Below are 27,836 nucleotides of genomic sequence, written 5' to 3'. Positions count from 1 at the left end.
ATGGGGGATCGAGAGGACGACCGCTCCCCACCGGCGCAGCCCAAGCCCAAGCACTGGAGATCCGTCCGCTCCTCTCCTGACCGCGGGATGGGCATTATGAGCTTCGTACCTGAGGAAGCAGGGCGGCCATTGAGGTCGGTGGCTTCCTAGGGTTTGTCCCAAGCGTCGTGCCATGGTGAGTGTCTGTCTTCTCAACCCATGATGATTTTCTGCTAAAATGTAACTGGTGGTAGTGTATAGCTTAAACCAGTTTCCTTGTCCTTATGTCTCATCCCATTCGTGTTTGTGCTTGCGTGTAGTGAATTCATGCAGGGAGCAGGTCGGTGAATAGCAATTCCTTGGCTTTTCTTCTAACCGGTAATTTGTTCGCATATCTATTACCAATATTGTTGAGCTGGTAAAGATTATTCTTTGTGTTTCTTCTTGGGCAGTTCTTGTTTTGTTCAAGGTACTGAACTCACACCAAATGTCTCCCACCGCAAAGAATTGTTCAAAAAATTCGTACGATTATGTTTTGGTACACAAATTATCCGATATAATATTAGTGCACAACAATTACATGAAAACAAACATTATCTCACAAATTCAAGTGGAGATGTTCTAGGCCCATATGTCGCCATGCACGGGTATTGTATGAAAATTTCTAGGCTCGACCTATTTGGACAAGGCACACTGCCTATTTCAGACCTCAACTTTTCTTGTTGGGTTGGCTTATTTCCTTACACAGAATCTCCATGCTAAGGTTAAAGAACAAGAGTAGGACATTGGACAACTGAGAAGACTTCTTTCTGACTATTCTGTCAAGGTGACCGTGCACACCAAAAAATCTTTTTCCTATTGTTCTTTCTTCAATCTTTATTACTCCCTTCGTTCCTAAATCTCCATCGTATATGAAAGTCGCCTAGAGGGGGTGAATAGGGCGAATCTGAAATTTACAAACTTAAGCACACACTACAAGCCGGGGTTAGCGTTAGAATTAAACTAGTCCGAATGAGAGGGCGTAAAACAAATTGAAAGCAAATAAAGAGTATGACACAAGGATTTGTTTTACCGAGGTTCGGTTCTTGCAAACCTACTCCCCGTTGAGGTGGTCACAAAGACCGGGTCTCTTTCAACCCTTTCCCTCTCTCAAACGGTCACTTAGACCGAGTGAGCTTCTCTTCTCAATCAAACGGAACACAAAGTTCCTGCAAGGACCACCACACAATTGGTGTCTCTTGCCTTGGTTACAATTGAGTTTGATCACAAGAAGAATGAGAAAGAAAAGAAGCAATCCAAGCACAAGAGCTCAAATGAACACAAATGTCGCTCTCTCTAGTCACTATTTGATTTGGAGTGATTCCGGACTTGGGAGAGGATTTAATCTCTTTGGTTGTGTCTAGAATTGAATGCTATAGCTCTTGTAATATGTTGAAGATGGAAAACTTGGATGCCATTGAATGTGGGGTGGTTGGGGTATTTATAGCCCCAACCACCAAAATGTGGTCGTTGGAAGGCTGTTGTCGCATGGCGCACCGGACAGTCCGGTGCGCCAGCCACATCAGTCGGTCGTTGGGTTCTGACCGTTGGAGCTCTGACTAGTGGGGCCTCTGGGTTGTCCGGTGGCGCACCGGACAGGTCCTGTAGACTGTCCGATGCGCCAACTGCGCGTGCTCTGACTCTGGCGCGCACTGTAGCGCATTGAATGCGATTGCAGTCGACCGTTGGCGCGAAGTAGCCGTTGCTCCGCTGGCACACCGGACAGTCCGGTGAATTATAGCGGAGCGGCCTCCCATTTACCCGAAGGTGGCAAGTTCAGCTTCGAGTGCCCTGGTGCACCGGACACTGTCCGGTGCGCAAGACCAGGGTGCCTTTGGGTTGTCTTTTGCTCTCTTTGTTTGAACCCTTTCTTTGTCTTTTTATTGGCTTATTGTGAAACTTTGGCACCTGTAAAACTTATAGACTAGAGCAAACTAGTTAGTCCAATTATTTGTGTTGGACAATTCAACCACCAAAATCAATTAGGAAAAAGGTGTAAGCCTAATTCCATTTCAATCTCCCCCTTTTTGGTGATTGATGCCAACACAAACCAAAGCAAATAGATAAGTGCATAATTGAACTAGTTTGCATAATGTAAGTGCAAAGGTTACTTAGATTTGAACCAATAAATATTTTCATAAGATATGCATGGATTGTTTCTTTATTTTTAACATTTTGGACCACACTTGCACCACATGTTTTGTTTTTGCAAATTCTTTTCAAAGTTCTTTTGCAAATAGTCAAGGAACACATGAGTAAGATTTTGAGAAGCATTTTTCAAGATTTGAAATTTTCTCCCCCTATTTCAAATGCTTTTTCCTTTGACTAAACAAAACTCCCCCTTAATAAAAATCCTCTTTTTAGTGTTGATGAGGGTTTTAAGATACCAATTTGAAAAATCATCATTTTGAAAAACCTTTTCTTTTAAATTTTTGAAAATTGGTGGTGGTGCGGTCCTTTTGCTTTGGGCTAATACTTTCTCCCCCTTTGGCATGAATCGCCAAAAACGGATACTTGAGTGAAATATAAGCCCTTGCTAATTTCTACCCCTTTGGCGAACAAAGTATGAGTGAAGATTATACCAAGTTTGGAGAGTTGCTTGGAGCGACGGCGAAGGATGAGTAATTTGATGGAGTGGAGTGGAAGCCTTTGTCTTCGCCGAAGACTCCAATTCCCTTTCAATCTATGACTTGGTTTGAGATACACTTGAAAACATATTAGTCATAGCATATAAAAGAGACATGATCAAAGGTATATTAAGGAGCTATGTGTGCAAAACATCAAAAGAAGTTCCTAGAATCAAGAATATTTAGCTCATGCCTAAGTTTGTTAAAGTTTGTTCATCTAGTGGCTTGGTAAAGATATCGACCAATTGTTCTTTGGTGTTAATATATGCAATCTCGATATCCCCCTTTTGTTGGTGATCCCTTAGAAAATGATACCGAATGGCTATGTGTTTAGTGCGGCTATGCTCAACGGGATTATCCGCCATGCGGATTGCACTCTCATTATCACATAGAAGAGGAACTTTGGTTAATTTGTAACCATAGTCCCTAAGGGTTTGCCTCATCCAAAGCAATTGCGCGCAACAATGGCCTGTGGCAATATACTCGGCTTCGGCGGTAGAAAGAGCTACGGAATTTTGCTTCTTTGAAGCCCAAGACACCAGAGACCTTCCCAAGAACTGGCAAGTCCCCGATGTGCTCTTTCTATTAATTTTACACCCCGCCCAATCGGCATCCGAATAACCAATTAAATCAAATGTGGATCCCCGAGGGTACCAAAGCCCAAACTTAGGAGTATAAACTAAATATCTTAAGATTCGTTTTACGGCCGTAAGGTGAGCTTCCTTAGGGTCGGCTTGGAATCTTGCACACATGCATACGGGAAGCATAATATCTGGTCGAGATGCACATAAATAGAGTAAAGAACCTATCATCGACCGATATACCTTTTGATCGACGGATTTACCTCCCGTGTCGAGGTCGAGATGCCCATTGGTTCCCATGGGTGTCTTGATGGGCTTGGCATCCTTCATTCCAAACTTGTTTAGAATGTCTTGAATATACTTTGTTTGGCTAATGAAGGTGCCCTCTTGGAGTTGCTTTACTTGAAATCCCAAGAAATACTTCAACTCCCCCATCATAGACATCTCGAATTTCTGTGTCATGATCCTACTAAATTCCTCACATGTAGATTCGTTAGTAGACCCAAATATAATATCATCAACATAAATTTGGCATACAAACAAATCATTGTCGAGAGTTTTAGTAAATAAAGTAGGATCGGCCTTTCCGACTTTGAAACCATTAGTGATAAGGAAATCTCTTAGCCATTCATACCATGCTCTTGGGGCTTGCTTGAGCCCATAAAGCGCCTTAGAGAGTTTATATACATGGTTAGGGTACTCACTATCTTCAAAGCCGGGAGGTTGCTCAACATAGACCTCTTCCTTGATTGGTCCATTGAGGAAGGCACTTTTCACGTCCATTTGGTAAAGCTTAAAGCCATGGTAAGTAGCATAGGCAAGTAAAATGCGAATTGATTCAAGCCTAGCTACGGGTGTATAGGTTTCACCGAAATCTAAACCTTCGACTTGTGAATACCCCTTGGCCACAAGTCGGGCTTTGTTCCTTGTCACGACACCATGCTCATCTTGTTTGTTGCGGAAGACCCATTTGGTTCCTACAACATTTTGGTTAGGACATGGAACTAAATGTCATACCTCATTCCTAGTGAAGTTGTTGAGCTCCTCTTGCATCGCCACCACCCAATCCGAATCTTGAAGTGCTTCCTCTATCCTGTGTGGCTCAATAGAGGAAACAAAAGAGTAATGTTCACAAAAATGAGCAACACGAGATCGAGTAGTTACCCCCTTTTGAATATCGCCGAGGATGGTGTTCACGGGGTGATCTCGTTGGATTGCTTGGCGGACTCTTGGGTGTGGCGGTCTTGGAACTTGTTCATCTTCCTCGTCTTGATCATGGGCATCTCCCCCATGATCATTGCTCTCTTCTTGAGGTGGCTCAGCCTCTTGATCTTCTCCTTCATTATCTTGAGCCTCATCCTCATTTTGAGTTGGTGGAGATGCTTGCATTGAGGAAGATGGTTGATCTTGTGCTTGTGGTGGCTCTTCGGATTCCTTAGGACACACATCCCCAATGGACATGTTCCTTAGCACGACGCACGGAGCCTCTTCATCACCTAGCTCATCAAGATCAACTTTCTCTACTTGAGAGTCGTTAGTCTCATCAAACACAATGTCACAAGAAACTTCAACTAGTCCAGAGGACTTGTTAAAGACTCTATATGCCCTTGTGTTTGAATCATATCCTAGTAAAAAGCCTTCTACAGCCTTAGGAGCAAATTTAGATTTTCTACCTCTTTTAACAAGAATAAAGCATTTGCTACCAAAGACTCTAAAATAAGAAACATTAGGCTTTTTACCGGTAAGGAGTTCGTATGATGTCTTCTTGAGGATTCGGTGTAGATATAACCGGTTGATGGCGTAGCAAGCGGTGTTGACCGCCTCGGCCCAAAACCGATCCGAAGTTTTGTACTCTTCAAGCATGGTTCTTGCCATGTCCAATAGGGTTCTATTCTTCCTCTCCACTACACCATTTTGTTGTGGCGTGTAGGGAGAAGAGAAATCATGCTTGATGCCCTCCTCCTCAAGAAAGCCTTCGATTTGAGAGTTCTTGAACTCCGTCCCGTTGTCGCTTCTAATTTTCTTGATCCTTAAGCCGAACTCGTTTTGAGCCCGTCTCAAGAATCCCTTTAAGGTCTCTTGGGTATGAGATTTTTCCTGCAAAAAGAACACCCAAGTGAAGCGAGAATAGTCATCCACAATAACTAGACAGTACTTACTCCCGTCGATGCTTATGTAAGCTATCGGGTCGAATAGATCCATGTGTAGGAGCTCAAGTGGCCTGTCAGTCGTCATGATGTTCTTGTGTGGATGATGAACATCAACTTGCTTCCCTGCCTGACATGCGCTACAAACCCTATCTTTTTTCAAAATGAACATTTGTTAGTCCAAAATGTGTTCTCTCTTTAGAAGCTTGTGAAGATTCTTCATTCCAACATGTGCTAGTCGGCGATGCCAGAGCCAGCCCATGTTAGTCTTAGCAATTAAGCAAGTGTCGAGTTCAGCTCTATCAAAATCTACTAAGTATAGCTGACCCTCCAACACTCCCTTAAATGCTATTGAATCATCACTTCTTCTAAAGACAGTAACACCTATATCTGTAAAAAGACAGTTGTAGCCCATTTTACATAATTGCGAAACTGAAAGCAAGTTATAGTCTAAAGAATCTACAAGAAAAGCATTGGAAATGGAATGGTCAGGTGATATAGCAATTTTACCCAATCCTTTGACCAAACCTTGGTTTCCATCCCCGAATGTGATAGCTCGTTGGGGATCTTGGTTTTTCTCATAGGAGGAGAACATCTTCTTCTCCCCTGTCATGTGGTTTGTGCACCTGCTGTCGATGATCCAACTTGAGCCCCCAGATGCATAAACCTACAAAACAAATTTAGTTCTTGATTTTAGGTACCCAAACGGTTTTGGGTCCTTTGACATTAGATACAAGAACTTTGGGTACCCAAACACAAGTCTTTGATTCCATATGTTTGCCCCCAACATACTTGGCAACTACCTTGCCGGATTTGTTAGTTAAAACATAAGATGCATCAAAAGTTTTAAATGAAATGTTAGAATCATTTGATGCAATAGGAGTTTTCTTCTTAGGCAATTTTGCACGGGTTGATTGCCTAGAACTAGATGTCTCACCCTTATACATAAAAGCATGATTAGGGCCAGAGTGAGACTTCCTAGAGTGAATTCTCCTAATTTTGTGCTCGGGATAACCAACATGGTATAAAATGTAACCCTCCTTATCCTGAGGCATTGGAGCCTTGCCCTTAACAAAGTTTGACAATCTTTTAGGAGGGGCATTAAGTTTGACATTGTCTCCCTTTTGGAATCCAATGCCATCCTTGATGCCAGGGCGTCTCCCACTATGGACCATGCTTCTAGCAAATTTAAATTTTTCATTATCTAAATCATGCTCATTAATTTTAGCATTAAGTTGAGCTATGTGATCATTTTGTTTCTTAATTAACGCTAGGTGATCATGGATAGCATCAACATTAATGTCTCTACATCTAGTGCAAATGGAAACATGCTCAATGGTAGATGTAGAGGGTTTGCAAGATTTTAGTTCTACAATCTTAGCATGTAAAATGTCATTCTCACTTCTAAGATTGGAAATTGTAACATTGCAAACATCTAGGTCTTTAGCCTTAGCAATCAAGTTTTCATTTTCACTTCTAAGGCTAGCAAGAGAATCATTCAATTTTTCAATCCTAGCAAGCAAATTAGCATTATCATCTCTAAGATTGGAAATTGAATCATCGCATACTTTTGAATCAACCTTAGCAATTAAACTAGCATTTTCATTTCTAAGGTTGGTAATAACATCATGGCAAGTGCTTAGCTCACTAGATAGTTTTTCATATTTTTCTACTTCTAGAGCATAAGCGTTTTTAACCTTAACATGCTTCTTATTTTCCTTAATTAAGAAGTCCTCTTGGGTGTCCAAGAGTTCATCCTTCTCATGAATAGCACTAATTAATCCATTTAATTTTTCTTTTTGTTGCATGTTTAGGTTGGCAAAAAGGGTGCACAAGTTATCCTCCTCATTTTCACTAGAATTATCTTCATCACTAGAGGAAGCATATTTAGTGGAGGATCTTGATTTTACCTTCTTCCTTTTTCCGTCCTTTGCCATGAGGCACTTGTGGCCGACGTTGGGGAAGAGAAGTCCCTTGGTGACGGCGATGTTGGCGGCGTCCTCGTCAGAGGAGCTCTCGTCGGAGTCCCACTCGCGGCACACATGGGCATCGCTGCCCCTCTTTTTGTGGTATCTCTTCTTTTCTCTCCTCTTTCCCTTCTTGTCGTCGCCCCTGTCACTGTCACTAGATAGTGGACATTTTGCAATAAAATGACCGGGCTTACCACACTTGTAGCAAACTTTCTTGGAGCGGGGTTTGTAATCTTTCCCCTCCTTTGCTTCAGGATTTGGCGAAAGCTCTTGATGATGAGCGCCATTTCCTCGTTGTCAAGCTTGGAGGCGTTGATGGGTAGTCTACTTGAGGTAGACTCCTCCTTCTTCTCCTTCGTTGCCTTGAATGCGACCGGTTGTGCTTCGGGCGTGGAGGGGTCGTCGTGCTCGATAATTTTCTTTGAGCCTTTCATCATCAACTCAAAGCTCACAAAGTTTCCTGTTACTTCCTCAGGAGACATTAGTGTATATCTAGGATTACCACGAATTAATTGAAATTGCGTAGGGTTAAGGAAAACGAGTGATCTTAGAATAACCTTGACCATTTCATGGTCATCCCATTTTTTGCTCCCGAGGTTGCGCACTTGGTTTACCAAGGTTTTGAACCGGATGTACATTTCTTGTGGCTCCTCCCCTTGGCGAAGCCGGAAGCGACCGAGCTCCCCGTCGATCGTTTCCCGCTTGGTGATCTTGGTCACCTCGTCTCCTTCGTGCGCGGTCTTGAGCACGTCCCAAATTTCCTTTGCACTCTTCAACCCTTGCACCTTATTATACTCCTCTCGAATTAGAGAGGCGAGGAGTATAGTTGTGGCTTGGGAGTTGAAGTGATGGATTTGTTCGACCTCCTCTGAGTCGTAATCTTTGTCTCCCTTCTTTGGTACCTGCACTCCATACTCAACAATATCACATATGCTTTTGTGGAGTGATGTTAGGTGATGCCTCATTTTATCACTCCACATAGAATAATCTTCACCTTCAAACATAGGTGGTTTGCCTAATGGAACGGAAAGTAATGAAGTGTGTCTAGAAATGCGAGGATAGCGAAGGGGCATCTTACTATACTTCTTGCGCTCATGGCGCTTCGAAGTGGTGGATGCCGATTCCGAGCCGGAGGTGGAGGGTGACGAAGAGACGGTCTCATAGTAGACCACCTTCTTCATCTTCTTCTTCTTGTCACCCATCCGATGGGACTTGATGGAGGAAGAGGATTCCTCCTTGTGCTTGTGGGTGGACTCCCTTGAGTGTGTTCTTCCCGAGCTTGCGGACTTATCGCCGGTCCCGAGATCCCTCTTAGCGGATGCTCTCGACATCACTTCGAGCGGTTAGGCTCTAATGAAGCACCGGCTCTGATACCAATTGAAAGTCGCCTAGAGGGGGGTGAATAGGGCGAATCTGAAATTTACAAACTTAAGCACACACTATAAGCCGGGGTTAGAGTTAGAATTAAACTAGTCCGAAAGAAAGGGTGTAAAACAAATCGAAAGCAAATAAAGAGTATGACATAAGGATTTGTTTTACCGAGGTTCGATTCTTGCAAACCTACTCCCCGTTGAGGTGGTCACAAAGACTAGGTCTCTTTCAACCCTTTCCCTCTCTCAAACGGTCACTTAGACCGAGTGGGCTTCTCTTCTCAATCAAACGGAACACAAAGTTCCCGCAAGGACCACCACACAATTGGTGTCTCTTGCCTTGGTTATAATTGAGTTTGATCACAAGAAGAATGAGAAAGAAAAGAAGCAATCCAAGCGCAAGAGCTCAAATGAACACAAATGTCGCTCTCTCTAGTCACTATTTGATTTGGAGTGATTCCGGACTTGGGAGAGGATTTGATCTCTTTGGTTGTGTCTAGAATTGAATGTTATAGCTCTTGTAATGTGTTGAAGATGGAAAACTTGGATGCCATTGAATGTGGGGTGGTTGGGGTATTTATAGCCCTAACCACCAAAATGTGGCCGTTGGAAGGCTGCTGTCGCATGGCGCACCGGACAGTCCGGTGCGTGTGAATCATCTAGGCCCCTTTGGTGATGTTTTGATAATTAATGATAACTGCTTGTGGACTAACCGCTCTTGGAGAAATAAGAATGCAGGGTTGGACCACATAGAACAGCAAATGTTGGAGAATCATAATCATTGGTTGTGGATCAGATGAAGGCAAAGGTATAATATAAGTTTTGTTTTTGCCGGTCTTGAGGAGTTTAGAGAAGATACCTGACCGGATTAGTAGGCTAGATTGCCGTACTATTAAGAGGGGTCAATGTCTTTGATCTGTGTAAAGCTTAGTGCCTCATAGAGCATCAAGTAGTTGCATTTGCATGAGGACTAACAGCGCTTCAAATTTCGTGAGTTAAAAGTTCTTTCAAAAGCAAGTTTGAAAATTGCAAAGTGTTGGATGCGTGGACCATCCAGGCCTTGAGGGCGGACCATCCGCGATCCACTAGAGGGGTCCAAAGTCTAACCACTTAGGCAGCCACTTTGTTCTTTTGCACTGCGGACCGTCCGGGCCTTTGGGCCGGACCGTCCGCAGTCATGACCGGAGAAGGTTGGTTTCGGGCCAGTCCCTGAATTATAGCGCGGACCGTCCGGCTGTGATGGGCGGACCATCCGCAAGTGTCAAAAATGTTTTGGACAGGGACTGTGTGATTTTGTAGATTTGTACTACGGACTGTCCGGGGGACTAGTCCGGACAGTACTATCTCAGGTCTCGGACCGTCTGGATTTATAGGCGGACGGTCCGCGCGTGTTAACTGTTCTTGGTCCGAGGCTCGAGTGTCTCGTGCTGCCAGGTCGCGGACGGTCCGGCCTTGGAAGGCAGACTGTCCGGACCCACCTTTTCTGACAGTTTTCAAACGGGAATTATAGCCGTTATATGTACGGCGGACCGTCCGGCCCTAGGGCGCGGACCGTCCGCGTGTGCGCAGAACATGTGCTTTTTGCACATAACGGTTGGATTTTGATGGAGGGGTATAAATAGAAGGGTAGCTCGTGTGAGAGAGCTCTCTTGACCATTCCTTGCACACATTGAGCTCACTTGTGATCCTCCAACTCACTCTCTCACACTCTTTGCTTGAGATTGCATTCTAGTGAGAGATTGAGGGTTCCTAGTGCATTTGCATAATTTGGTGATTCTTGAGGCACTAGGTGGTACACCGAGCAAGCGTCATTGGCTTGTTACTCTTGGAGGTTGCCGCCTCCTAGACGGCTCGGGTGATTGTCTCCGTCGAGCTCTCCAAGAAGATTGTGGAGAAGCCGCGGTGTTGATTGTGAGGGGTTTGCGCCTACCTCGCCGGAGCGGCAAAGGTGACATTAGTGGAATCGAGGTATTGAGTGATTTCTTGTCCACTTGGCTCAAAGATCAAGCCATGACTTGATAGAGGAGCAAGTGAGAGCTTGAAGTCCACCTCAACGTGGAATAGGGGTGATCGGCAAATCACCGATACCACGGGATAAATTTCGGTGTCTCTACCTTCTTGCATTACTTATTGCCTTGCAAGTAATTAGTGTTTTGCATATTGTTCCTCAAGTATTCAATCACCGTAGTTGTTTCTCATACATTGTTTACTTATTGTCACTAGGGAATTTATTCCTCTTGTTATATTGATTAAATTTACCTAGTGTTTTTGCTTTTAGTCAAAACCGCCTATTCACCCCCCCTCTAGCCGGTGTTCTAGATCCTACAAGTGGTATCAGAGCCGAGGACTCCATTGTTTGTGGATCTAATCATCCCGGAGTGGAACAAAATGGCTAGCAACAACAATGTGCACATTGGGAAGCCACCGCATTTTGATGGGAATAATTATGACTATTGGAAAATAAGAATGTTAATGCATCTTAGAGCAATGGGTGGAAAAATTTGGCCAATTGTCAGGGATGGATTTGTTGTGTTAAAAGAAGATGAACCATCCGTCAGTGATAATGAGAATATCCTCACAAATGATCAAGCCATGAATGTCTTTTATGATGGTCTTGATATAAATGAGTTCAATCGTATCAAGAATCTCACAACCGCTCATGAGATTTGGATTAAGCTAATGGAAATTCATGAAGGAACTACAATTGTGAAGAGTGCCAAACTATATGTGTGCAAAGGGAAGTTTGAGCAATTTATTATGAAATAAGATGAGAGTGTATCCGATATGTTCAATCAGTTAAATGAGATAGTAAATGAACTCAAGGGACTTGGTTTTAATGTACCGGATGTGGATTTCACTCACAAGTTCCTTAGATCACTTCCGGAGAAATATGAGACCATTGTGACAATGTTAGTAAGGAGTGATCTGTCTACAACTTTTCCAACCGAAGTATTGGGAGAAATTCTCACTCAAGATATATTTAAGAAGTCGCAAGCCAATGCTTTAAGTTTGGCAAAGAAGGTGAAAAATGAATCAATTGCTCTCAAAGCTAAGGCCTCAAAGGCAATTGAAAAGGAAGATAGTAACGATGAAGAAAATGAAAGTGAGAGTGATGGTGACATGGCTCTATTTGTAAGGAAATTCAATAAATTCATGAAGATGAAGAGAGGTCAACCTAGAAGAGGTCAAACATCTAGAAGAAATGCTTTCAATGATAGAAAGTGTTTTGAGTGTGGGGAACCCGGTCACATTGCCATGAATTGCCCAAGCAAGAAGAAGAAGGGCAAAGATGAAAGTGACAAGAAGAAAAAGAAATACTTTAACAAGAAGAAAGATGGCAAAGCCTACTTAGTTGAATGGGACTCGGATGATAGCTCGGATGATGATGATGATGACACCTCATCCAAGCTTAATGCCGGAATTGCCATAAAGGAAGCTCCCTCACTCTTCTCATCCCCCCATTGTCTCATGGCAAAGGGAGATGCTAAGGTAAAAATCATCACCGATTTAAATGATGTAAAAGATGATGATGATATCGATGATGTTGATGATGATGGCTATTCATATGATGATCTTGTTAGAATGTTAGGTGAGGCCGATGACTACATGCACAAAGAAAAAAGAAAAATTTAAGACCTTGAAGGAATTGTATAAAAACCTACAAGTGTCTTTTGAGGAGCTCAAGACCTCTCACAATGACCTAAAAGGAAATTGTGAGAAGCTTGCGGATGCTCAAAAATCATCTATTGTGCATGAAGTTAAGGTGGTCACTAAGGATATTGGAGTCACTTGTGACTTACTTGATAGTCTTACAAGTGAACCACTATCTACTAACCCTATTTGTGATAAGTGCAAAATTTCTCTCAATGATAACATTGCTCTTGATGAATCAAAAATTATTGTTGAGAATGAAGTGTTAGTAGATAGAGTAAACACTCTAACTCATGACCTAGAAAAGGCATATGGTGGTAAGGCCAAATTGAATTTCATATTGGGAAGTCAACGATGCTCTCTTAATCGTGAAGGTCTTGGATATGTTCCCAAGAAAGGAAAGAATGCTTTTGTAAAGCAAAAGACATTGTTTGTGAAAGAATGTGACAAAGTGTGTCACAAGTGTCACAAAAAGGGACATGTTAAGAAAAATTATCCCAAGTTCAAAAATGTATCCTCCACTTGTTTTGAGCATTGTTATGTCCTTTCTCATAATGCAAAAGGTGTTCATGCTAAATTTGTTGGTACTTCAATTGTTGGAAACAAAAAAAAGCTATTTGGGTGCCAAAGACCTTGGTCACTAACATCCAAGGACCCAAGCAAGTTTGGGTACCTAAAAGAGATTGATTTCCTTTTGTAGGTAAACTACAAGGCGGGAGGGAATCATTGGGTGTTAGATAGTGGATGCACTCAACACATGACCGGAGATATGAAAATGTTTACCCAAATGAGTGAGGAAGATTGCTCAAATTATGATAGTATCACATTTGGAGATAATCGCAAAGGAAAGGTTAAAGGTTTGGGTAAAATTGCTATTTCAAATGATCATTCTATATCAAATGTGCTCTTGGTTGAGTCCTTGAATTTTAATTTACTTTCCGTAGCTCAATTATGTGATTTAGGATTTTGTTGCAATTTCACGGTTGAAGATGTTATTATCTCTAGTGTTGATGGTAGCAATCTTAAGTTTAAAGGTTTTAGACATGAAAATCTTTATCTTGTTGATTTCTCTTCTAATGAGGCAAAGCTCACAACTTGCCTATTCTCAAAAGCTTCACTAGGTTGGTTATGGCATAGAAGACTTGGTCATGTTGGAATGAAGCAACTCAATCGGTTAACCAAGCATGATTTAGTTCGTGGCTTAAAAGATGTGAAGTTTGAGAAGAACAAATTGTGTAGCTCTTGTCAAGCCGGGAAGCAAGTGGCAAACACTCATCCAAATAAAAGTCAAATGTCCACTCATCGACCTTTGGAATTACTTCACATGGATTTATTTGGGCCCACATCTTTTGTAAGTATTGGTGGTAATTCTTATTGTCTTGTGATTGTGGATGACTATTCAAGATTTACTTGGGTTTATTTTCTTCGAGACAAATCTAATGTGTTTGAAACTTTCAAGTCATTTGCTATATTGGCTCAAAATCAATTTGATTTCGACATCAAAAAGGTTAGAAGTGATAATGGGTCAGAATTCAAAAATGCGAGAATTGATGAATATTGCGATGACAAGGGTATTAAACATGAATTCTCTTCCAAATATACCCCGGAACAAAACGGTATTGTTGAAAGAAAGAATAGAACTCTCATTGATATGGCTAGGTCTATGTTGGCGGAATATAGTATATCAGATTCTTATTGGGCCGAGGCAATAAATACCGCTTGTCATTCATCAAATAGACTATATTGTCACAAGCTTTTGAAGAAAACTCCATATGAATTGCTCATTGGTAGAAAGCCAAATATCTCATATTTTAGGGTATTCGGTTGCAAATGTTATATTTTGAGAAAGGGAAGCCGACTTTCTAAATTTGAGAAGAAATGTGATGAGGGTTTTCTTCTTGGATATTCATCAAATAGTAAAGCTTATAGAGTCTTCAACAAAACTCATGGTGTTATTGAGGAAGCATATGATGTTGAATTTGATGAAACAAATGGGTCTCAAGATGAGAGTGATAATCTCGATGATGTTGGGGGAACTCAATTGATAAATGCAATGAAAACAATGGCCATTGGTGAAATAAAACCAAAGGAAGATGATGATGAAAATAGTGTGGTTGTCATTCCTTCATCCTCAACTCTAAATGAGGAAGATCACCAAAGCCAACAACATAATGAAACCATGGATACTCATGATCAAGGTACTTCAAGACTTTCGGTTCCTCCTAATGCTTCAACTAGCAATTATCAAACGGTATCAAGAATTCATCATTCCATTGTGAAGGATCACCCGGTTGATCAAATTGTGGGTGATATTAGTAAGGGTGTTCAAACTCGCTCTCGCATAGCTTCGTTTTGTGAACATTTCTCTTTTGTATCTTGTATGGAACCTAACCGTGTAGATGAAGCTCTACTTGATGTTTATTGGGTGAATGCAATGCATGAAGAATTAAATAACTTCGCTCGAAATGAAGTTTGGGAGCTTGTTGAGAGACCAAAGAACCACAATGTTATTGGTACAAAATGGGTGTTTCGCAACAAGCACAATGAAGATGGTGTGGTAGTAAGAAACAAGGCAAGATTAGTTGCACAAGGATATACTCAAATTGAGGGATTGGATTTTGGGGAGACATTTGCTCCCGTGGCAAGATTAGAAGCAATCCGGATTCTTCTTGCTTATGCTTGTGCACATAATATCAAGCTCTACCAAATGGATGTAAAGAGTGCCTTTCTAAATGGTAAGATTAGTGAACTAGTGTATGTTGAACAACCTCCCGGTTTTGAGGACCCCAAAAGACCTAACCATGTGTTCAAGCTTTCTAAAGCTCTTTATGGGCTTAAGCAAGCTCCACGTGTGTGGTATGAAAGGCTTAGGGATTTCTTGCTTTCCAAAGACTTCAAAATTGGGAAGGTTGACACTACTCTATTCACTAAAAGAATTGGCAAAGACTTATTTGTTTGTCAAATCTATGTTGATGATATTATTTTTGGATCTACTAATGAATTATTTTGTGAGGAATTCGGAAAAATGATGTCAAAAGAATTTGAAATGTCTATGATAGGAGAATTGAGCTTCTTTCTTGGCCTTCAAATCAAACAATTGAAAGATGGAATTTTTATAAGTCAATCAAAATATTTGAAGGACATGCTCAAGAAGTTTGGTTTAGAGAATGCAAAGCCTATCAAGACTCCAATGGCAACAAATGGTCATCTAGACTTAGATGAAGGAGGTACTATGGTTGATCAAAAACTTTATCGTTCAATAATTGGTAGTTTGCTTTATATTACCGCATCTAGGCCCGATGTTATGTTTAGTGTATGCATGTGTGCTCGATTTCAAGCTTCACCTAGAGAGATTCACTTGAAAGCCGCTAAAAGAATTCTAAGATATTTGAAGTACACTCCCAATATTGGTCTATGGTATCCCAAAGGTGCTCAATTTGAATTAATTGGATATTCGGATTCGGACTATGCGGGGTGCAAAGTTGATAGAAAAAGCACCTCCGATTGTTGTCAATTTCTTGGTAGATCTCTTGTTTCATGGTCTTCTAAGAAACAAAATTCGGTTGCTCTCTCTACCGCCGAAGCGGAATATATATCGGCCGGAAATTGTTGTGCTCAACTATTATGGATGAAACAAACCTTATTGGATTATGGAATCATTTTCAAGAATGTGCCTCTCATGTGTGATAATGAGAGTGCGGTAAAATTGGCTACCAATCTGGTCCAACACTCAAGAACTAAGCATATTGATATACGACATCACTTCTTAAGAGATCATGTTGGCAAGGGAGATATCTCTATTTATTCCATAGGCACGGATGATCAATTAGCAGACATTTTTACAAAGCCTTTGGATGAAGCAAGATTTTGTTCTCTAAGAAGTGAAATGAATGTGATCGATCTCTCAAATGTGGCTTGAAGTTGACTACGCATGTGTCGTGCTGCATCGTGGTTCTACATATGCTCTTTATGCTTTTTATTTGATATTATTGATGCATTTTTCATTCTAAATTGCTCTAGATAGTTTAATGCAAAAATTTGCATAACTCAATTACATAATATGAATATGCATGCATACTGACTCTTGGATTGGTCGAAATGTCCATTTATGAGCACCAATTCGGATTTGAAATTCAAAATCAGAAAGTGGACAGACATTGGAAAACTGAGTATCAGGCCGCGGACCGTCCGCCCATGGACCGCGGACCGTCCGCGGAATCAGGAACTGGACAGTCCGATCAGCAATGCAGACCGTCTGAACTCATCAGGGCGCGGACCGTCCGCCGCCCCTGCGCGGACCGTCCGCGACAGGCAGTAAAAACAGGCAGAGACCGCAGTCTTGTCATTTGTGTTACTTGCTTCTCTATCTCTTGCTCTCCACTCGCCAAACAATCTCCTTTGTCGATTGTGCACGGACGGAGAAGTGACGTTGCGCACGGACAGTCCGACAGCTTGTGGCAACGTTCGATCAACATATCTTCATCACGGTATTTCATAAATCTTGTGGATTTCATCAAATTTCTTCAAGTTTTGAGATTATTTGGGTTTCCTCTCTGATCTGAAATTAAGCAGTGGTTTTACAAATCTGATTGGTGGGATTGTTGGTATTACTCACTATAAATGTTGTGCACAATTTTGAACTCGGTTGGATGGGTATTCTCTGCACAATCCTCACTTCAACATTTGTGGCGGCTAGGGTTCTTCGGAGTCGCCCCTGGTCGGTCGCGGACCGTCCGCCTAGTGGGTGCGGACCGTCCGGGCCTCTGGCGCGGACAGTCCGGCCCCTAGCGCGGACCGTCCGGACCCTGGCAGAGCAATGCAGTTCTATTCCTTTCTATTGTGGTGATTTGTGTCAACTATTTATCTATGGATGTCTGTCCCATTATTGCAGTGGTTTTGGTGGTCTCCGCAAGAAACTTGCAGATCGCTTTAAATCAAAGCGTCCTCGTGGAGATGATGATGACTATACTCCGACCACTGATTCAGAGGCCCAATCCTCAGCTGGGGGCACTGAATCTATGGATACTGAAGACTTTCCCCATGTCCATCCTGATTATCCCATTGGCACTTCTGGATGGACCTATCCAAAGCGAAGGTTTTCTATGGCTGAGTACTACTCAAGGCGGACTGTGAACCAGTACACTCTGCCATCTGACACCAATATTCAATTTTTCCACACTCAGCTGCAGTTTGATGTCTTTTGGGGCACCTTGGTGGATACAAATTTTCATAAGCATCAGGTGATTGATTGGTCCTTCTTGCTAAGTCAATCAGTAATGGAGGGTCTGATCCCTAAGTTTGAAACATGTGGACTGTATCAGTTTATGGGGCAACGCACAGACTTCAATGAAATGGCTGTTAAGCAATTCCTGGCTACCTCAGAGATTGATATAGAAGAAGAATCTATCACTTGGATGACTGGCTTCAAGCGCTATTCTGCCTCTTTTGTTGACTTTGCCACTGCCAACAGTCTGGATTATGGCACCATTTCTGCTGGGCTAGATCTTTATACTGAGGATAACTTTGAGGATTTCGTGCAATTTTATGAGCCAGCCAGGCTAGGAATACCCAGGAGGTTTGGAGAGACAGCATGACTCAGACATCATTCTGCTGTAATCAACAAGATTGCCAGAGTCACCATTCTTCCCAAGAGTGGTGATAAGAGTAAAATACGAGATAAGTTCTGGAACATCATCCAGCACATCATGAATGGTGAAGTCATGAATATTGTTCTTTTCATGATGAGACAGCTTAATGATTTGAAAATGGACAAGAATCAAAATTTAGCATATGCTCCTTACATTATGGCTCTCATCAAATCCAAGACACGATTTGAGGGCCCATGCGAGATTGTTCACACACCATTCAGACCTTTTAAGAATGAGATAGGGTTTCTCACCAGGCCACTCACTCCCTTCCCAGATAATGAGGAAGACCCTGGCTATGAGGGTGGAGCAGCTCCTAATGTTGAGGGCGAACAGATGCCTCCTCCTCCACCTCCTCCTCAGCCTCAGCAATATTGGGAGCCTGGTCCAGGGTACTTTGATCCTTATTTTCACAATATGCAGCAGGGGCTTGAAACTCATATTGATACTCGCTTTGAGGGCATGATGACACATGTGGATCACCGCCTCGATGACATGCAGTCTCGCTTTGACAGTAACTGGGATGCGCTCAACTCTGAGTTTTCTGAGTTTCGTGATCATATTCACACTAATGTCACTGATCCTATCATGACCAGGTTGAATAATATGCAACAGAGTTTTCAAGATAACACGGGTGCTCTCTCCAGTCAATTTGACAATCTTTCTACAAATGACAGCATGCATGATATCAGTCAGAGGCAGCAGCAACTCCAGCAGGATTTTGGCCAGTTCTCCTCCCTGTTTGACACTTTCAGCACTCACTACTACAACATGCATCCTCCGCCTAATGATCAGTGAGGCCTCTCCTTTATGGCAATTGATGCCAAAGGGGGAGAGAAGTGATGAGAAGAGAAGTTGTCTGGCGTCTCCTTCAGGGGGAGTTGGTGGTCTATGTGGACATTAATACCATGCATATGCATATTTATCTTTCATGTCGCATGCATTAGTTTATGTCTTACGCATTTGGAACTGGCTTGAACTGTTAACTCTATGTCGTATGTCTGTGGACTATTATCTGTAATATTCTGTGGGATGAACTATGTTTTAGTTCAAATTACTCTGTGTGTGGTTGATCGAGGATATTGTTGCGCTTAATCTACGGATCATCTCTTGTATGCTTTGATAACCATGATTGTAGGAAACTCTCCATCAAACTCCGATATATTATGTGTGTTATATCTTCAGCTTCAAATAATCCTGCACACACTTAGGGGGAGCCTTTCTTACATACTGAGTTTTTATTTGGATTTATCTATCTCTCGGACAGAACTTCAAATTTAGATAAGTCCTATGAAACTCATCTCCAAAAATCTATCCTATACCTTAGGTATGAGAAAGATTTGGAAAAACTAAAGTTCTCTTTAATATATTATGTAGTGTTGTCATCAATTACCAAAAAGGGGGAGATTGTGAATCATCTAGGCCCCTTTGGTGATGTTTTGGTAATTAATGATAACTGCTTGTGGACTAACCGCTCTTGGAGAAATAAGAATGCAGGGTTGGACCACATAGAACAGCAAATGTTGGAGAATCATAATCATTGGTTGTGGATCAGATGAAGGCAAAGGTATAATATAAGTTTTGTTTTTGCCGGTCTTGAGGAGTTTAGAGAAGATACCTGACCGGATTAGTAGGCTAGATTGCCGTACTATTAAGAGGGGTCAATGTCTTTGATCTGTGTAAAGCTTAGTGCCTCATAGAGCATCAAGTAGTTGCATTTGCATGAGGACTAACATCGCTTCAAATTTCATGAGTTAAAAGTTCTTTCAAAAGCAAGTTTGAAAATTGCAAAGTGTTGGATGCGCGGACCGTCCGGGCCTTGAGGGCGGACCGTCCGCGATCCACCAGAGGGGTCCAAAGTCTAACCACTTAGGCAGCCACTTTGTTCTTTTGCACTGCGGACCGTCCGGGCCTTTGGGCCGGACCGTCCGCAGTCATGACCAGAGAAGGTTGGTTTCGGGCCAGTCCCTGTATTATAGCGCGGACCGTCCGGCTGTGATGGGCGGACCGTCCGCAAGTGTCAAAAATGTTTTGGACAGGGACTGTGTGATTTTGTACATTTGGACTACGGACTGTCCGGGGGACTAGTCCGGACAGTACTATCTCAGGTCTTGGACCGTCCGGATTTATAGGCGGACAGTCCGCGCGTGTTAACTGTTCTTGGTCCGAGGCTCGAGTGTCTCGTGCTGCCAGGTCGCGGACGGTCCGGCCTTGGAAGGCAGACTGTCCGGACCCACCTTTTCTGACAGTTCTGACAGTTTTCAAACGGGAATTATAGCCGTTATATGTACAGCGGACCGTCCGGCCCTAGGGCGCGGACCGTCCGCGTGTGCGCAGAACATGTGCTTTTTGCACATAACGGTTGGATTTTGATGGAGGGGTATAAATAGAAGGGTAGCTCGTGTGAGAGAGCTCTCTTGACCATTCCTTGCACACATTGAGCTCACTTGTGATCCTCCAACTCACTCTCTCACACTCTTTGCTTGAGATTGCATTCTAGTGAGAGATTGAGGGTTCCTAGTGCATTTGCATCATTTGGTGATTCTTGAGGCACTAGGTGGTACACCGAGCAAGCGTCATTGGCTTGTTACTCTTGGAGGTTGCCGCCTCCTAGATGGCTCGGGTGATTGTCTCCGTCGAGCTCTCCAAGAAGATTGTGGAGAAGTCGCGGTGTTGATTGTGAGGGGTTTGCGCCTACCTCGCCGGAGCGGCAAAGGTGACATTAGTGGAATCGAGGTATTGAGTGATTTCTTGTCCACTTGGCTCAAAGATCAAGCCGTGACTTGATAGAGGAGCAAGTGAGAGCTTGAAGTCCACCTCAACGTGGATTAGGGATGATCGGCAAATCACCGATACCACGGGATAAATTTCGGTGTCTCTACCTTCTTGCATTACTTATTGCCTTGCAAGTAATTAGTGTTTTGCATATTGTTCCTCAAGTATTCAATCACCGTAGTTGTTTCTCATACATTGTTTACTTATTGTCACTAGGGAATTTATTCCTCTTGTTATATTGATTAAATTTACCTAGTGTTTTTGCTTTTAGTCAAAACCGCCTATTCACCCCCCCCCCTCTAGCCGGTGTTCTAGATCCTACAGTGCGCCAACCACTTCAGTCGGTCGTTGGGTTCTGACCGTTGGAGCTCTGACTGGTGGGGCCTCTGGGCTGTCCGGTGGCGCACCGGACAGGTCCTGTAGATTGTCCGGTGCGCCAACTGTGCGTGCTCTGACTCTGGCGCGCACTGTAGCGCATTGAATGCGGTTGCAGTCGACCGTTGGCGCGAAGTAGTCGTTGCTCCGCTGGCACACCGGACACTGTCTGGTGCTTCACCGGACAGTCCGGTGAATTATAGCAGAGCGGCCTCCCATTTACCCGAAGGTGGCAAGTTCAGCTTCGAGTGCCCTGGTGCACCGGACACTGTCCGGTGGCACACCGGACAGCCCGGTGCGCCAGACCAGGGTGCCTTTGGGTTGTCTTTTGCTCTCTTTGTTTGAACCCTTTCTTTGTCTTTTTATTGGCTTATTGTGAACCTTTGGCACCTGTAAAACTTATAGACTAGAGCAAACTAGTTAGTCCAATTATTTGTGTTAGGCAATTCAACCACCAAAATCAATTAGGAAAAAGGTGTAAGCCTAATTTCCTTTCAGTATAAGCCATCGACACAGTGACCAAGGAGCAGTTAAACAACATCAATTTGCTTTCAATTACCTCAGTCTACTTAATGTCCCGACATTCGTTCATAGGGGCATGCCGTCAATGGTTGCCCACATAGGGGCATGCTCCACCATGCGCGCACCTCGCCCTGCACGTCGGCAGACACACCCTGCGGCTGGCCACACGAGGGCGCGTCCGTCGCTGCTCATACACGCGACGAATGCACAATCCCGATGAGTTATTGGAACCCGATCTGCTTCTTCTTGATTCATGATCTTAGGGTTGGTTCTTGTTCCTCCAAGCTACTACGAGTGCGCTTCCACACTCGGCACAGTGGGAGCTCTCATGGCAGCAGACGTCGTGCGACTCCAAACTCGGCGTAGACGGCCCACAAGGAGGTTTGTTTCTCCCCCTATTTTTGGTTTGTTTCCCCCATTTTTGGTAGTAGCATCATGTTAGTTTTCACGCACCACCCTCCCCCCTCTCATGATTTGTTGCTGGCAGCTGCTGATGGCGGAGGCTGAGCGCCGCCATGGATCTGACATGGTGTGGAATGGGGAGGAGCCGAAGCGGAGATTGGATCAAAGTGGACTGGGCAGGAGCCAAGCAAATCGTGAGTATTTTTGTTTAGTATTTGGATCCCTTTATTCCCTCCCTATTGTGCAAATTAAGCACCTGAACCCTAAATTTAGCTTTTTTGTATTCGAATCATTCTTATCGAAGTGTAATACTAATACATGTATTATGTCTATGCTATTTCTTTGGAATGCAGCCGGCAACTTGAGGTGTTGTTGGTCATCATTCCAAGAAGATTTACCTGACTGTCTCATTGTACATTTAAAATACTACTGATTGCCATGGCACCGATAAGCCTGACTATGAGACGACTTGATAACATTGCTTACAAAAGACTAAAGTTTAACACCATACTTTTACTCATATATTTTTTAACAATATGTTGTTTATCATTCTAAATTGTTTAGTTCTTACATCCTGTTCCTTTTATAATCTGCAAGCAAATGCAGTACAGTTGAGGAAAAAAGAAAAAAATTCAAAAAGACGCATGTTGTAACACAATTAAATTAGAATGTTAGAAGAAGCACTGGACTGTAACATGGATCTATTGTGAGATAGAACCACCATAATTGTGTCATCATCAGGCAATGGCAAATCCAGTACTGTACAAAAGGCAGCTACTCGCAAAAATTCTAATTGTTCAAGAAAGCAAAACCAGCACAACAATTTAGAATTTTAGATAGACATTTTTTAGTGATCTGGTAGGCTGAGAGCAGAAATGGGTTTGCACCTCGCAAGTAATAATTAACCAATGAAAATTATCAGTCACACAACCATAAGTCTTCATTCCCCATGTCCACCAACAATATGCAAATTATCAGTCACACAACCATTGCCTGGTTTCAAATTCTCAGGCATAACTACTGCATTTTCATCATCTTCAGCCATACTTGGTTGTTCACTGGTTGGGTTTGTATCTGAGAAGTCTTCACTGGTTGTTATATGTTTATCTCTCTTTGATGATCATTCAATACTTGGACTATATTTTTTATTACATAACAAAATACTTGGTTAAGCATGATTAGTATTTTGATGCATCTTTATTTGTGTTACCATATGCCATCGTTTATTTGTGATACCATAATGGGCCTACCGAGTACACGATATGCTGGACACCCCGCCGGTTAGTGCCACCTCGGTTGCTCGATACAGTAGAAGCTAGCTTAAATATTCAGCTATGATAAATGTGAACAAATTGATATTTTAGATGTAATATCTTAAGCATTTATTACCTTTGTGTGCACTTCTGCTTATGGCAAATGAATTTGGTAGGATTCGATGTGTCTATTAGTCTGTAGAGGTAAAAGGTGTTGTTTAGGGACCAATAGGTCACTACCCACCATGAATGGCCCTTGATGCTCCATTTACATAGAGTGATTTGATTGAAGTGGATACAATCAGATGTTTATAGTGTTCAGTGAAGATTAAGTGGCCACCGATAAAAGATATTTCTCTATAAAGAACAACTTTGAATTATGTGTTCATTATTATTTCAGAATTATGTGTGGTAAAAGGTATAGAGAAGACAATTACCCAGGTTTATCTGAAAATTTGCTTTTCTATCTCTTGGTGTAGGACACATCAAGCTGGCCTCTTACCTTGATGTCCTTCTTCGCTGATGCCGCCACACCGCTACCCCCATACATCTCACCTCGGAGTTGTAGACCCGTCTCCTCCACCCCTGCCGGAGTTGAATCCTAGCCGGACCAAGCCATGTTCGCCATGCACGCGGTAGGTTGGACCAGATCTGCGAGATCTGCATCGACACTGCTACGCCTATCACGAGGTATAGTCTCCTAGGTTTGGGGTGGCACCCTCTATTCGTGCTCTTTTCTGTTGCTTTTTCATTCTATTTCCAATAGACTTCCTCTTCTCTTGTGTTGTGCGAGGCTTAACTGTTGGCTCTTTATCTGTGAAGAGAGTACAAGCAGATGGGCGATATAAATCTGATGTCGTGTCGATTCTTCTGCAGATTACATATCTTCCATGCAGGATGACATCCGAGAGAAAGCAGCAAAAATAGTTAGATCTGCCTGTTTTCGTTTTTTAGTTTCTTTTCTTATTTGTCGTCATCTGAATTGACCATGATGGCCAAAGCTGATCGAGGAGGGGATCTTCGCAGGCGCACAACGATCGCGAGCAGTTCATGTCCTGATGCTCTTCACCGTTTTTTTTATTTTCTCATCAATGATACCTATGATACTTTCATATAGTTCCATTCTCGTCAGTACTATATTCAACCAAAAGAATAAAATAACTCAGCAGACATTTATATTAACTTCAGCTGAAAGAAACACAAATGTGTAGTTTTGCAGCATTATCAATTGTGCTTGAGAATTTGAATCACTTATTGATGGATACATTGTTATTAGAGCCTGACTGCAAAAGGATATGAAGTCGTCTCCAATGGGATTGACAACCATTTAGTTTCAGTGAATCTCAAGAATAAGGTAAGATAAAGTGTGTTTCACATTCCTTGTTTTGTTATTTCTTTATACATATTCACAAATTGTGTGCTTGCTTTGGCTTGCATAGGAAGCGAAGGGTACTAGAGCTGGATTAATGGGAACAACCATTTTAGCAATGGTAAATTGCATTGATGATTCCCCTACTAATTTTGAACACAATTAAAGGAAAGCTAAATTGGTACACAACTTGTTTCCTTGGTTTATAGATATTTAGCCATTTTCATGTCATGATGGAAATGGAAATAAAAATTCTCTTTAATTAAACCAAATCTGATGTTAGTCCAGTTCAACTTTACACTGTCCATGTATGTTGTAGCAAAGATAAGTCTTTACAATTTGTAATACTATTTACGATTGCTGATTTTTATATCTTAAACAAATATTTCTAAAGTAAATGAGAAATATTATTGATTGACTGAAACTTATTAACAAAGACAACATTTGAAAATACAGCTAGAGGGACAATAAAAATGAAACAGAAGAGAATGTGTTCTGATAGCTAAGCATTGGTTATTCGCTTAAACCTGACATTGGACCTATTTGAAAGTACCGATAAATACTTTTTATTCCATATGAATGGAATGTGTGAGAACAGAATTCTCTTTTGTGAAGCAAAGTCATTCTATGGACCATATAGTGACATGCTAGGGAACTCAAAAAATGCAGGCACTAGCTTCTGCAAGCCCCTACGAAACCAACAGGCTGCAAGCTTGAAACGAATTGTTGAAAATAATAAAAAATAAAGCAATGCAGTAATGCACAACAACCTTATGTATTCCAACAACCATGTCTGTGTTGCAGTACTCATAATAGATTTTTTAAAACGGAAGATAATTTTATTGCTCCCAGTTTTACTGCTAGCTCACCCAGGGTTATCAGAGATGAGAGATTTCTCCAAAGGCTCCGAGAGGTACCATACGCCCATCTCTTATTGCGGGTACCACACTAGCACTTTTCAAATTGTCGATGCACCTCTTTACAGTTCTTTTAGGTTATGTGCCAATTTCTCGAGGCTTATAAGGACATTTCTACTCTATATCTAGAATCTACTCCTTCCATTTGTCTGAGGTACTGAATTTAGTGCTACCAATCCCGGCCGGTGGTAGGTTAGTATACAAGGCTATCTATGTTGTTGTTATAGTTATTACACTATAGATTTGATCGTGCCTATGGTTAACATCTCTTTGAGCATGGTTTCCAGTCTGATAATCAAGTGTGCGCTCTAATTTGTATTTTCTTAGCTTGTTTAGTTTGCATATTATATGCACTCAGATGGTGTATACTAATGTTTCTATGGAATTCATTGAAAATTCATCTACTTACCCTTTCCTACCCTCAAGTACATCAAGAGTGCAAAGCTACTATTAACCTTTTGTTTCTATGGAAAGGACTAACTTTCAACTGAGTACGCTAACTGGTTGCTCTGATCAAATCTGAAAGTCATGTTCCTTCATCTGTATCACTACAGTTTGTTGTTAGTTGTTTCTGAACCTGTAGTGTGGCAATAGACATTTAGGCTGTGCTAGAAGAAACCCAGCTGAAATTTGAGGAGGAAAGGTATTTGGTATTCGAACCACACTCATTTTTTCCGAATTAACATACTAAGAGGCTCAGAGCATCTGAAGCCAGTTATAGCTTATAGGGAGCTAAACAAAAGTATACATCTTCAATGAGCACACACTAATCCATATTCCTATCTGTGCATGCAGACAAAATTTGCTAAAAGTACTACCTAACAATTCCAAAGAGGTACTCATAAGAATTTGTACTCCAAGGTTTTGTTTTCTTCTAAAATGACACGGATTTGTACTTTAGCTGTGTGAGAATTTGTAATTCTGAAGTTGAGTGTTCGGAGAGTTTGTGAGGGCTGTGGAATGTCGAAGGTGAAGAACAATAGTGGTTATCATGGAGTCACTGAGCCAATCTCGCTGAGTGGGCCGACTGAGAAGTACCTTATGCAGACAGCTGAGGTTGAAAAGGTTGGGGATTTGTATATCTGATAAACCAAAAGCTCTTCCACATTTTTTTATTTTCCTCAGATTCATGCTATTTGTTTTAACATCGTGGTTCTATTTGTGTTGATCAGTACCTTTCAGATGCACGACTCGATGAGAGGCAAGATGAGGCTATCTTGCGAGAAGAGGTTTTAGGCAAGCTGGACCAGGTTGAACAATATCCATGGATGCCCCTCCATTTTGGATTATCATTCACTTAGGCATATACTGATTTGAAGATGTTGGATGTTGTGGCAGACTGTGAAAGCTTGGATTAAGAAGGCTACTAGGATCAGCGGGTATGGGGAGCAATTTGTGCATGAAGCAAATGCAAAGATCTTTACATTTGGTTCATACCGTCTTGGGGTAATCCACCTTACTGTTTATCAAATATATTTATATATTTTTTATTAAAAAAAATTATAAACTGTTATTGTACAGTGTGGTCTCATTTGGTTGCTGCCTTTCCGTGCTCCGCCAAATAGTTGGCTGACCAAATTAAGGCGACCGAGGAATCGGCTGGGCATCAGCCTTAACATGGCATTACTCTACCACAGAGTTAAAATGGCTTTTTATTCAATAATTAGCCACTTTCATTTACCATTATGGGTCTACTGCATAATGTACATATTACATGTATATATTAAACATTGTGTGTATGGATTTTATGTTTCATTTTCCCCATGTGCGATCTTAAAATTTCAGTTAGGTACAGATCTTTGATTATTGCTTCTATCATGCTGTTTATCACAGTGGCTTAAAGGAACTGCTCTGAATATGGTGTGTAATCTATTGTACAGGTACATGGCCCTGGTGCCGACATTGACACCCTATGTGTTGTTCCAAGACATGCAACTCGAAACGTAAGAGGGGCTCCCTTTGAAATCCCAGAGTTATTGTATCACTATGATGCCAAATGAACCTTTTAATTTTTCCCTCCATAGGAGTACTTCTTCAGATGGCTTCATGACATCCTAGCTGAGATGCCAGAAGTTTCTGAGTTACATCCAGTACCAGATGCTCATGTGCCTGTTCTGGGATTCAAAATTAATGGGGTCTCAATTGACCTTTTGTATGCTAATCTTGCTCATGCAGTGATTCCTTAGGTAAGTTTGTCTTACTGCACTGCTGTTT

General features: G+C 42.0%; 1 protein-coding gene across 1 annotated transcript; it reads left to right on the top strand.

The window, feature by feature from the left end:
* On the top strand, nucleotides 1-27,813 carry LOC103641974 (nuclear poly(A) polymerase 1). Its single transcript, XM_008665277.2, has 7 exons — nucleotides 1-134; nucleotides 26,418-26,457; nucleotides 26,550-26,687; nucleotides 26,795-26,872; nucleotides 26,961-27,068; nucleotides 27,503-27,565; nucleotides 27,647-27,813. Exons 1-7 carry the CDS (start codon nucleotides 1-3, stop codon nucleotides 27,806-27,808), a joined length of 723 nt encoding a protein of 240 aa, XP_008663499.2. The 3' UTR covers nucleotides 27,809-27,813.
* The last annotated feature ends 23 nt before the right edge of the window (nucleotides 27,814-27,836 follow it).

This window comes from Zea mays, chromosome 1, assembly GCF_902167145.1.
Source record: "Zea mays cultivar B73 chromosome 1, Zm-B73-REFERENCE-NAM-5.0, whole genome shotgun sequence".
NCBI classification, from domain to species: domain Eukaryota; kingdom Viridiplantae; phylum Streptophyta; class Magnoliopsida; order Poales; family Poaceae; genus Zea; species Zea mays.
This window is presented reverse-complemented; position numbering and strand designations above follow the sequence as displayed.